The sequence below is a fragment of the Malania oleifera genome, chromosome 2 (genome assembly GCF_029873635.1).
Source record: "Malania oleifera isolate guangnan ecotype guangnan chromosome 2, ASM2987363v1, whole genome shotgun sequence".
NCBI lineage: Eukaryota > Viridiplantae > Streptophyta > Magnoliopsida > Santalales > Ximeniaceae > Malania > Malania oleifera.
The window spans coordinates 128,534,299-128,547,262 of record NC_080418.1 but is presented as its reverse complement, the minus strand read 5'-3'; the positions used below and the strand labels follow the sequence as shown (position 1 = coordinate 128,547,262).

At 34.6% G+C, this 12,964-nt stretch overlaps 1 protein-coding gene across 6 annotated transcripts in view; it reads left to right on the top strand.

The window, feature by feature from the left end:
- LOC131149040 (uncharacterized) overlaps positions 1-12,964 on the top strand; it is a 47,019-nt gene that overhangs the window by 21,481 nt on the left and 12,574 nt on the right. For 2 of the 6 annotated variants that reach the window (XR_009135113.1, XR_009135115.1), the window contains exons 3-6: positions 731-830; positions 1,427-2,270; positions 2,494-2,627; positions 5,893-6,808. Coding sequence is in view for 2 of the 6 variants with exons in the window: in XM_058099080.1 (XP_057955063.1) it covers positions 731-830; positions 1,427-2,270; positions 2,494-2,627; positions 5,893-6,745 (1,931 nt within the window). In the remaining 4 variants the exon portion in view is untranslated. Of the gene's footprint in view, positions 1-730; positions 869-1,426; positions 2,271-2,493; positions 2,628-5,892; positions 7,017-7,285; positions 7,577-9,539; positions 9,782-12,964 lie in introns of those variants that run through there. The other 4 variants (XR_009135114.1, XR_009135116.1, XM_058099080.1 and 1 more) reach the window with 4 other exon arrangements.

Here is a 12,964-nt window from a genome sequence, read left to right as displayed (position 1 = left end):
GAGAGAGAGAGAGGCAGGGGGGAGAGAGCTGAATTGCTGAAACATAAAAAAGATCCCCATTGATGAATGATTGGCATTATTTATAGAGGTAAGGAAAAAAAAGGCATGAAATGTAATCTTTCAATAAGAGAAGGACATGTCTCGTCTCAATTAATGAAAAAGGGGAAGTTATTGAGCAAACCCAGTCATGATTTGTAGTTAAGGTGAGAGGAAAAAAAAGAAACATGTGTCATGAATGACATGGGGTGGACGCTTGAGCTGCCTAGGGAAAGGCTAAAGAGGAAAGGCTAAAGGGTTAGGACTCCCTTTTGCAAAGCCTGATTCCAGCCCACCAAGCCAAGACTCTATAGAACCTCACAATACTGAGATTGGTAGAGACCCCATCATATATGTCTATATGGCCAATCCTAGCCACATGGCCAATTTTGACATTACTCAGTTCGACAATCTAAAGAAAATTGGTAATTTATGCATTGAGTGCTCTTACTATGTTTCAAAAAAAAAAAAAAATATTTTCACTCCCATTTTTGGTGATAGGTCTTCTTTTCCTTTTCTTAGTTTTTTTTTTGTTAAGAGATGAATCTTAAGTCATTTCTAATTTCCTTTCTAGGTTGTTTGCTTTTGTGATTCTCCTTTTATGTTTATGGTTATGGATTACTTCCATGGTTTTATGGTGAGTATTTGGCCAAGTGAATATATTGTCATGATTAATTGAACTGTAATTTCCTAGGTTCTGCGAATACTATGCTTTCTTTCGAAGACATTACGGAGGCAAATAGATTGTTGAAGGAAATAACCAGTGCTGATATGAGGTCTACCAATTCCAGCATGTATGTGGTTTCTCCACTCTGATTAAATCTTTTCACTGGTATGGTGTATCTTCTGATTTCATGTTCTGAATTAAGTCCATTGGCTATTTGGTTCAGATGGTCAACTTGACCTATTTGTATTTGGCATCCGTTTATGCTTCAGCAGTTCAGCTAGGTGTATGCATTTGTGCACACACAGACACACTGGACTATGAATAATCCAAATATTAAAATTAAATATATTGCTTGCATCATTTATTAGTAATATAGTACTGATTATTGCTCTTAATAAACATATTTTAGTTCACCTTGCACGGTGTTTAGGATAAAATTGTAGAACCGCTGTATTTGATGCAGAATGATCTTTTTGAGAGAAAGCTTTGTGATGGATTAGTTCTGAAGTTATTTATTTATTTATTATTTATTATTTTTGCTTCCCACTTAGCTATCTTTTCTTATTTTTCGATTTCATCTCTCTTTTTCTCCCTTCTCTCTCTCATCACTTCATGATATATGTTGATCCAATAAAAAGAATGGGAAAAAGCAAACAAAAGCCCAGTGCAAAGTTCCTTTTTTCTCCTGTATTTTATGGGTTCCCTTTTCATATTCTGCTGCAGAGAAATTTCAAGATTGATAGCACAGCATATGGCAGATTTGGGTGCTGAAGTTAGTCATCACAAGTTTTACCCTCAATCAGATCAGTTTCATCTGCTGCATTTCTTTTCTGGCCTCGATTATGGGACAATGCAAGAAAAATTTAGTTGTTCATCCTTTGGTCTCAATACAGTGGGAATAATAAGAGCTCCACGGGGTGATGGGAAAGAAGCTATTGTCCTGGTGACACCCTATAATTCTGCGAAGATTGATCCAGTTGAAGCTTTATCATTGGGCATTGCATTTTCTGTATTCTCATTACTTGCTCGAGTTTCTTGGCTAGCCAAGGATATTATATGGCTTGCTGCAGATTCACAGTTTGGAGAGTATATGTCGGTTGCTGCTTGGCTAAGAGATTATCACACACCTGTACTTGGTGGTTTGGGGAAATTAAATGCTGAATTGTCTGATGAAAGCAATACTCTATATGAGCTGAAAGAAAATAAAATTACTGATGATTTTAAGCGTGCTGGGACAATGGCTGCTGCCCTCGTAATTAAGGTTGTGAATAGAGATGGACAAGGAGAAGACACCCTTAGAATATATGCCGAGGCATCTAACGGACAGATGCCAAACCTAGATCTCATCAATGTTGTGAACTTTTTAGCTGTACATAGGCAAGGTTTGCATGTTAAGGTGGAGAAAGTGTTGTCCTTCATTGAATCAAAATGGGTCAAGATTGTGGGTGAAATATTTGAGTTGCTAGGAAAAGTCGCCAGTACCTTAAATCCACAATGGAAATTTGGCATCCCTGTTGCAGACTATGTTCAAGGCTCAGCCACGCTGGCAAGTTCATTGTATTTCCAGGTAGGGTCATCTCTCCCTCCCTCCCTCTCTCTCTCTCTCTCTCTCTCTCTCTCTCTCTCCCTCTCTCTCTCTGGGATGTGGAGGGTGTTGGTTGGTTCAAATATTTGGTGATTGATCATTGAGCTTATGTAACTTATGTTCCTTTATTACACTCGCCTGTGTGTGCATGTGCGGAACACACTATTCGACACAAGTTTTTATTTTTTTGTTTTTCTGTTATTAGGCATTGGGTGTTCCCACTGGTCCCCATGGTGCTTTTCGTGATTACCAAGTTGATGCAATCACTTTGGAGGTTTCATCCGTGGCCTCTCTGAATAACAAAGCCAGGAAAAATGAATTTCTTCTGCGAGGTGGCCGGTTAGTACTCATTTATATTTCTTCTATTTCCATTATGAAACCCTGAAAAGTTGTTTTTTGGGGGGGGGGGGGGGGGGGATGAGGCCAGTGTTTACTTGGCTGGCTTACAGCCATGCCAATTAGTACTCATTTATATTTCTTTTATTTTCATCATGAAACCCTGAAAAGGGTGGGTTTTTTGTTTTGGGGGGGGGGGGGGGGGACAATTATTTTTTTTAAAACACTCCGTTCTACAAATTCTGTTTCACCCAAAAGTAAGTCCCATTGCCTGCAGTAATGGAAATAAAAAAAGTCTGAATATTTTAGTTGAATTGAGCAGAACTTTTGCTATTTATGATGACCCAAATGAATAGAGGGATTTTTATGAATGGAAGTGAAGTATGTAACAATATATGATGCCCGTCAGTCTTGTCTATCTGATTATTCTAGCGAACGCTTTTAGAGTCTTTCTATCTGATCATTCTGGTCAAAGTTTGCTCGTGTTTACTTTCACACTTCCTCAATGCTTCCACATAATTTTGTTTCAATGCTTGTGAACTTGTTTACTTTCAGTTGACTAGTTAAGCATGTTTGTGGCAAGTGCTGCCTGGACCTTCACATGGTGTGAAGTGTTCAGCATGTGATACTAGAGTTTGGGGGTGATTAGAGGTTTCTCAATTGAGAAGGAAGGAGGTGGAGGTGTCACATCTTTAGTTTGCTAATGATACAATTTTGTTTCTCGATGATAATATTGTGAAATTCCAAAAGGCCATTATCTTGTCAAGAGATTTTGAAAAAAAATTGGATTAAAGATCAATATGTCCAAAAGTTGGGTGGTCATCAACAATAATTTAGGTGGTAGTGCTTTCGAGGGATTTCAAGGCTTAGTCGACTATGTTTCTGTTGTGAAATCATGCTGTAAGGTTATGCACACAGAGTAATCACGAAAAATAGTGAAAATCAAAAGAGAGAAGGACAAAGAATTTACGTGGATCGAGATGCGGATGCATAATTTTCTTTGATTAGGTATTGGGGAGAATAATAGGGACTATCTTGTTAGATGGGAGGTGGTTAGAAGACATAAGTTTGAAGGGGGACTAGGCCTTGGTAATGTGGTACCTCAAAACATCTCGCTAATTGGAAAATGTTTGGTGGTAGTTCCCCTTATGAGGTTCAATCCCTAAGGCACATGGTGATTAGAAATAGTACGGAGGTCATGGTAATGGGTGGGATACTAGAGGAAATGGTGTTGTATCTTATGTAGTCCCTAGAAGTTTGTTTTGTGGGTTGCTTGGTTTTTCTTTCCTCTTAGTTCGGAGTGAGTAGTGGCAACAGGGTTCGGTTTTAAGAGGATGTCTAGTGGGTGAGATTTCATTGGAGATTGGCATCTTGTCTTTTTAATCTTTCTTGGCTTCATGGTGAACCAATATGCTCTTTCTTTTCCTAGGATTTCCATTTCTATAGGAATCTCAGTGAAAGAGAGCTTAATAGGCTCATTACTTTAATTAATGTTTTGAATCTTTTTGTTCCCTTAGATTGATGAGAGATTGGGTGGGGGATTTTTTGTGTTCTTTTTCTTCGAGGTCTTTTTTCCTTCATCGTTTTGAAACACCTTCTTCCAATCATTTTACTTTGAGCCAGTGATTTGAAAGGCGTAATTGAGGCGTTTTAGGCCTAAAACGCACCAAGGCGTTAGTGAAAATGCGTGAGTCCACAAAGGCGTATGCCTCAGGCGAGAAGGGGTATGCCTCAGGAAAAAATACTCGCCTTTTTATGCTTCAGATTCAAGGCGTACGCCTTTTGGGATTCCTGTTTTTTACACATTTAAAAGGTCAGAACCCAGAACGCACTGAAACTCTTCTCCACCCCCTCGACGAAGACTGACGAAGCCTCTGCTCTCTCTTCGAACCTCGACGAAGCCTCTGCTCTCTCTTCGAAGCCTGGACGAAGCCTCTGCTCTCTCCGACGAGTTGACGTTCCCTTCCAACTCTGATCTGCCTCCAACGACTCCTTCTGATGTATTTTTTCCCTTTGATGAACCCTTCAGAGCTGTCGTCTCTCTGCAGCAATCCTCTGCAGTCTGTCGCCTCTCTCCACGACCCTCTCGTTCTCTCTGCTACCTTTGGCTGCAGCTGGCTTTTAGAAATTAGAAACTAGACATATTTAATTTGGCTTTTTCTTATGGCTCATACTTATTTTTTTAACATATATTGTTTTTGTTTGTTACTTAAAACTTAAAATTGGCCTATATGATATTTAAAAATTATGTTTTTATATTTTTTTCTATTATTTTAAAAATTTTCGTATTTTTTTAATTATATATAAATTGATTTTATTTATTAAATATTTAAAAAATAATAATTCCAAAATGCTTACGCCTCAATGCCTTGAGGCTTATGCCTCGCCTCGTGAAGGATAAAATGCCTCACCTTACGCCTTCGCCTTTTAAAACACTGCTTTGAGCAATATTATTTGGAAGACCCCAGTTCCCTTTAAGATTTGGAACTTCATTTGGATCAAAAGGATTAATACATGTGATTGTTATAGGTTAGAACTATAAGACCTCGTGGTCCTAATTTTTGTATGATGTGCCATGAGTCAAATGAAACAAACACACATTTTTTTTCATTGTTGGGTGGTGAGCCATCATTGGAGCTCTATTTTATTTTTTTCTTTTTTTTGGTGAAGCATGGGTGGCAGCGTGGCGCGTTGGGTTATGGGCGATTTCTTGCTAGTAAGATAGGGGGCTTTGGAAAGAGTGGAAAGGGAAGAGCTTTATTGATATCTGCAGTCTTTGCTATTTGTTGGACCCTTTGGATTTAGAGGGATACATATTTTTAAGGCTTATTCAACTTCTCATTTGTTGTGGGATAGAGTAGTGTTCTTGGCCTCTCTTTGGGCTCATTCGATTGGGTTTTTTCTGTTGGGTCATGTCGCCGATCTTCAAAGGGATTGGTGGGCAGCATTATTGTAATTGTTTTGGCTGTTTCTTGGAGGATGTCTTTTCTTCCTCACATTGTACTTTATTCTTTTTTATTTTAATATGCTTTAAAAAAAATCAGTGCATTTCTTTCATTTTCATTTATTAGTGCATTCTTTAGGCTCAATTATGTTTTCAAATGATTAAAAAGAAAAACACTAATGGGTATCTTTTTTGCAAGAAAAAGAACTTCCATTACATGTAAAACCTCCTAGTTTTTCTTATTCTTTAAATATTCTAAATCTTTTTATATTGAAGGTTCATTGTTCTCGTGTCATTTAAGTTCTCATATTTGTTTTAATGCAGGTTAATTGAAGGAGTCATCCGATCAGTAAACAACCTCCTTGAAAAATTTCATCAGTCTTTTTTCTTGTACCTTTTGACATCTCCTAGTAAGTTTGTGTCAGTTGGAGTCTACATGATTGCTTTTGCACTTCTTGTTGCACCCCTACCAATGGTTGCAGCATCTCTCTATGCTGATTTTAAAAAAGATAACGCTGCTCCTCGCACAGCCTTTGCTGATGGTGATCATGGCGTCACTGTTAATTCATGGAAGTGGCTTCCTGCTGCAAAACAAGTGTTTGTTGTACACTTATGGGGTGCCATCGTTTCATTCCTTCCGTATTTCATCTGTCAAATGCCCAATTGTACCCCCAAAACTAATGTCATAACATGGGTTTTGCTTTCGATGATCAACCTCTTCATCTTGTACTTGATTTTGGGCTCTCCATTTTCACGTGACACTGCATTTCAAGCTCAAAAAAGAGAATGGGCTTTCCTGAAATCAGTTATGATTTCTGCTGCCTTCATCGGTTTGGGTCTCATGTCTGTCATCAACTTTGCCACTGCAGAACTTGGGGCTTTGTTGATGGTGCCAATGTGCTTGATTGCTCACCCCTTGAGGCTTGACATTAGAGCTGGAAACTTGAGATCATTCATCAGAGTCGCTTGTAACCTGATACTGGGATTCATTGGGTTTCCCCCAGCTGCTTTCTTTGTTTTCAAAGGTATATTCGAAGGTTCTGGCAATGTGAATATTGGTGAGTTCTGGACTTGGGTTGAATCCCTTTGGGCATGGAACAGCGCCACTTACCTTTATATAGGCATGGTTCACTTGCCATGCTGGGCATTATGCATTCACATATTATTCCATCCATGATGACAGCCACGGAAGTTTTACCGCGTTATTGTATATCATAGACAGGCAGTGCAGAACATGGAGGTAACTTCTTTTCCTTCAATCTTATGTGTTCTTTTTTGACCAGCATGGCGATAATTTAACAATGCAGTTGATCTCTTGTGTTTCCTAGAAAGAGTTTCTTCAGTATTCTATGCCTGCATTGCCTGAGAATAAGATGCCTTGATTGTGCGAGTACACATGATGTGTGTAAAACATGTTTTAATTATTTTTATATAACTAATTAGTTCATTACATTTTTATCTTTGTCTACCATTATAAATTAACAAAATTATTTTTCTATGCCTCTAGCATTTACTCTCTAAACCACTATGAATTATTGCAAGTTGTCAACAAAAACATGGTCAAGTAATAGTAATTTTCCTTATTTAAACTCTATATAGGATACTTTAAGATGTTTAAAAGAAAAAAAGTAGAAGCCAAAGAAAGAGTTGTAGTCATAGATTAATTATGAAATATTGGATATCTAATATTTGTTCTGTATTACATTATCTTTACTAGGTAAACAATATTGGTCCAGGGATTGGAAACTGAACTGGATACCAAATGGGGGAAATCCCCCTTTATTTATAGGACCTAGTGTATCTCGTTTATTTTAGAAGATGCTATGCCGCCACTCGGACTCGAACCGAGATGCTCTAGCACTGCCTCCTAAGAGCAGCGTGTCTACCGATTTCACCATAGCGGCTTTCTCGAAATCATATAGAATTTTTACGGATTACAATTTTAGTACAACATTCAAGACCTTTCTGTAAAGAAGAAAACATGAATTCTTCGATACTGGCACAAAAACATCTGCATGCCTGAAAATTTTTATCAATTTGCCCTCGAAATGAATATTACATAAAATAGAAAATGATTGATTAGATGGACAGAATCGAGCTCCGGGAGTGTCGCTTCATCTTTCGCAGGTTCTTGTCGTGGCAGCCTCTCAAGTCTCGAGTAATTATTTGGTGAGCAGACAATGTGGAGTGATCTGAAATTGGTTCTTACAAAGTTCTTACTTAGGATAGTAGAACCAAAAATCTGAATATATGCATTTCAGTGGTTGCTATGATGGGACTGCTAAGGGGTTGTTTAGTATCATGGTAAAAAATTAGAGAAGCAAAAATTAGAAATCAAAATCAAAAATAAAAAACAGAAGCTAAAAATTAAAAACTAATAGTATGTTTGGTATAACATTTATAAAACTAATACAAGTTAGAAAATTAATTAAAAAATGCTCCTTTTTCATCTTTAAATCAAATAATATTATGAAAATATGATTAAAATAATACGATTATAACTAATATGCATCTTAAAAGCTACTATAATAAAAATAAAATTTATTATAATTATTTTACTTTCAAAATTTACTTTACAATAAAAATTTTATTGGGCATAACAATTGAATGTTGTAAAGGTATTTTGTAATTGTCTTAATTATTTTTTTTTGAAATGTGAGCATATTTTTATTTTAATTATATTTAAATTTATTTGATCGTTTAATTTTAATTTAACTTTAGAAGCTATAAAATGAATAATTTAATTAAAAATTTTTTTTTCTAGATATTAAATTTTTTGGCAATAAATTACCAAAATGACTGAAGATCACAAAATCTAATTTTCAGTTTTTTGGCAAACAGTCAAAAATCAATAACAGAAGCAGAAAATTAATATATTTTTAGAATTAATTTCTTTACTGTGGAGAAATAGAAATAAAAAATAGGAAGCAATAATAATACCAAACAGAACTTAAATCACTCTTTGCTTATTGTCGTTGCCAGAAAAAAGTACTTGCTTTGTGCTTCCTTGTAATAGAAGGGGATTGATGATGTCTGTGGACAAGCCATACTCTTCCACACCCACCTGTGAAAGAAACATTTGACTTAAAAATTTTATCAATGGTTCATTTAATCAAGAATTTTTGTTTGGGAAAAGAAAAATAATGTGAAAAGGAAAATTATTTGTATTATATTTTTTTCTCAATATTAAATAAAATTCTTTTTAATATATTCAAAAGTTTTTAAAAATAAATGTTCCTCGAGTATAAAATCAAAATTTTATTAATTAATTTACTATATGCTCACCTTTCTTGATAATAAAATATGAAAAAGTGAATTCATTTGTATTTTTTTATTTCTTAATGTCTTTTAAGTTTTAAATGGAGTCTTAACGAAGGAAAATGAAAAGAAAATAAAAAAAACCTCCTCTGATATATTCTTCCCCATCAAATCTTATTAAGGAAGAAATTTTTTTTTTAAGTATGATTAAACTTTTTAAAATAAAAAAAATTAATGATGTGAGATATAAAATATTTGTTTACTTGATTTCTTCATGTGAGATTCATCAGTCAATTCATGGAGTAATTTTTACTAGAAAATTGAAATTTTAATTATTGAAAATAGCAGTTAAAGCATGCAATTTGAATAAGTATCATAATCATCTTTTTAAATACTTTTGATAATCAAGAGCAACGTAATTTGAAATCAATTTTGAAGGAAAATCCTTGAAAACTCATTTTTGTGAAATCTTTTTTTGAGAAAAGATGTCTGAGTGATGTGAATCAAGCTGAATACATAATGTTCTGAGCCTTTTCACACAAACAATTTGGGGAAAGGAGAAAAAATCAATAAGAATCAGAAGTAATAGAACACGTTGAGGCATTATTTGTGGGAGTAATTTTCAGTTTTCGCATACTAATACAACATTTCCATTCTATTTGTGAGATGAAAGTACCATTAAGTAATAATCTAACATGTATACTTTGCATCAGGATTACCTAATGTTTGAAAAGCATACAATCATTTACCTTGAATGGAGAAACGATTGTTGAATTGACTTCAAGAATCAGTGGATTGAATTATCTCGGAATTATATATAATATAAGCATAATGCTAAAGCTCCTTTTTGCAATAACCTTTTCAATAACTTCATGTGTTTTATGTAGGAATGAAATAGAATTGAAAAGAATAGAACCAAATTTATCATTTGAGCCCAACTAGATTTGTTCGAAGGCGAAGTTGGGCTTTGATGGCCTTAAGGTCCTATGTTTGATTTTCCTCTTGTGTAGTGAATTACTAGGAATGCGTCAATTGTCGACAGTAAGGTTTTCATGCCCTCGGTTTGGTGTTGCTTTGGTGGATCGGAAGGGCTTGTCTAGGTTAGAATTTTCAAGTCATAAAAAATCAAAATTATCACCTAATTTGATCATAGTTTCTACTCAAATTTTCATTACATTTTTATTTCTTCACCATTCCTTTTCACAAAGCAAACTTGTGGCATGTGGCACCTAAAGCCCTTTTTTGTAGATAAATTAGGAGAGTTGGGGTTAGGGATTTGCGTCTAAGGCCATCCAAAGAAGAAGAAGAAGAAGAAGATTGACAACTATTTAATACATATTTATTAAATAGGCATCGATATTATTTTTAACTATATATATGCTTTTTTTAATATATTAATTTTGACAATTTTTAGAATATTAACTCTTATATTCATGGTTTCATGTTTGTTACAACCGGAAGTTAGTTTAGTTTATCCTATAAAAGCATGTTAATCAGTTTAAACAAGAGGTAACATATATTTTTCTTTTCTTTTTTTGTTCTCTTCTCATTTAGCATTGTTGGGTAATTAAATATTATATCTCCAATAGTTCTAGTGTTTGTGAGTGCACACAAAATCGATCCCATTGAGTAGTCTTGGAGGTTGTGCTTGTAATGGGTATAACATTGAGATATGTTCTCCTTAGGCGCAAACTCGACTTTAAGAACACATCTCATCTTCTAATAAGTATATGTATTTTTGTTATTATGAATGTTATGATAGGAATGATGTATTCCCAAAAGGGGGGTGAATTGGGTATTGAAAATATTTTTAGGTTAAATTTAAATTATATATAGTATTTCACAACCTAGGGTTTTTCTAAGTAGTTACCAATTTCTCAAATAAATAAATATTCAAATATTTAAGAACACATATAGCATTCACAACAAGTTGAATGGTAGCATACAAGTGCAGAAATTAAATAGTGCAGGGAAAGAGAAAGCATAACACAAAATTTGTTATTGGGTTTTGGTCAATCTTGCTTATGTCTCCGCCTTAAGTCAGCAGTTCAAGGATTCACTAAGTGCTCACTTTAACTGGGTGGAGTGATGCCACTTACACTCTCCTTATGGGGCAGAGATTCCCTAACTCAATTATAGGGCTGAGTTACAACCAGTACTCCTTACGGGGCGAAGTCTCCCCAACTCAATTACAGGGCTGAGCTACAACCAGTTCTCCTTATGAGGCAGAGTCACCTCGGTTCACTTTTCGGACGAAACCAAGCCGTACACACTTTATAGGATGGTGCACCTCCTAACTCACCTAATCGGGTTCGAGCCAAACTGGAACTCCTTACAGGGCGAGTCTCCTTCTTCAGGCTTCGTCTGAAATACAATAAATATTAAAGTTTGTGTACAAAGATATGCTTCTACAAAAGTAGATGTGTACAAATTTAAAGTACTAATGCACTGACACAAGATATGAATTTAAAGCTCAAGTAAGTGTGGTATTTCTCTCAAAAATATATTTAAGAAATAATGTGAGAGAAAATGTTGATAATGATCTATGATATAAATAAAAGTATTCAATAAGTGTTTTTCAAAGATCTATAACCCAAATAATATCTTCTAAAATATTTTTCAAAATGAAGTGTAGGAAATGTTGGAGATTTGCTTACAAAAATATTTATGCAATAAACACAATGTAAGCTTTTGAATCATGCAATGAAGATGCTCAAAATTCACAAGTTAAGAAGAGTTTTCCCCACAAATATTTATCAAAGAAATAATATGGGAAACACTCAAAGTTTACTCTCAAAAAGATGATTTTCAAAACAAGAGTTAAGTGAGAGTAAAATGTTTTACAAAGAATTAATACCCAGAAATATATCCTTCTTTCAATAACCTTTAAGTGCAATCAATTTGCAAATGAACGAGATGAAAGAAAAAATGAATGCTCTCTCAAAGGATTTATAAAATGATAAATGTAAGAGAGTATAAATCAATAAAATACAAAAATGTTTTGGGAGGATTTTCAATATGAGCATTAATTAAAAATTGAGTTATGAGGGACTATTTATAGACTACTTCCAAAATATGACCGTTAGGGACATGTAGGGTATTTTTAAAATTGTTAAATAAAAATTAATTATGTTTAAGCGCTGAAAAATAGCCAAACCCGAGAGGTTTAGTCGACTAACCAAAGTGTCGTTTGACTGAGCTTGTGTGATTTCCAACTCTTTGTGGGTTTGGTCAATTGGCCTCAATAGTCAGTCGGCTAAGCCTTTGAAGGCCGGTCGACTGAGTTCATTTTGTTCTTCCATGGCTGGTCGACTGAGCTTTTAAGTATGCCTAGAAAATCAAGTTCGATCGACTGGCCTTAAAGTAAAATTCAAATTTTACGAGGTTCAGTCGACTGAGGAAACTCAATTGAAAAACTGGTCAGTTGACTGAGCTTTGTAAAATGTTGATTTTTGGCCTAAGCATGGTCGGTCGATTGAGCTTGGATAAAAATGCAATTTTGGCATTGACTTGTTTTCAAAAGCATATTAAAACCTTTGTATGATTTTAGTCTTTAATGAAAGAGGTTTTTCGTAAAAGGTATGGTCTCTTAAGGTCAGTCTATGGTCATTTTTTAGTTTGAAATTCATATCATGCATGTCATGCATTATTATAGACCACAACCTAAATGCAATTACAATAAAAATAAATGTCTTCTTCCTTTTTACTCTTCTAATCTGTCATGGAATATGCCAAGTTGTATAGCTCGAAATTCTTTATGGCTTCCATTTTTCCCTTATCATATGTGCGTGCTAGATTATAGACCTGTTCAGGCACTCAACACACAGATAAAATTCAAGTGTTTTGTCAGCATCAAAATAGGAATAAGACTCAAAAAGTCAACATATTATATTATATCTTTTATTTTTCTGTGTCATTTTTTTCAACAATCATAGACTCGAACGTTATTTTCAATTTAAGAGGAAAAATAATTAATAATTGCGCATATATTGAATTTTTTCAAAAATCTTGATTCCAAACTTTTTATTATGAAAAAAAAAAAAATCTTATTGGTATATGAAATTAAGTTGTCATGCTTGGAAAGGAATGAGCATGAGAATTAACGTAACTTTTTCTGTAGGCATTTGGTTATGGAGCA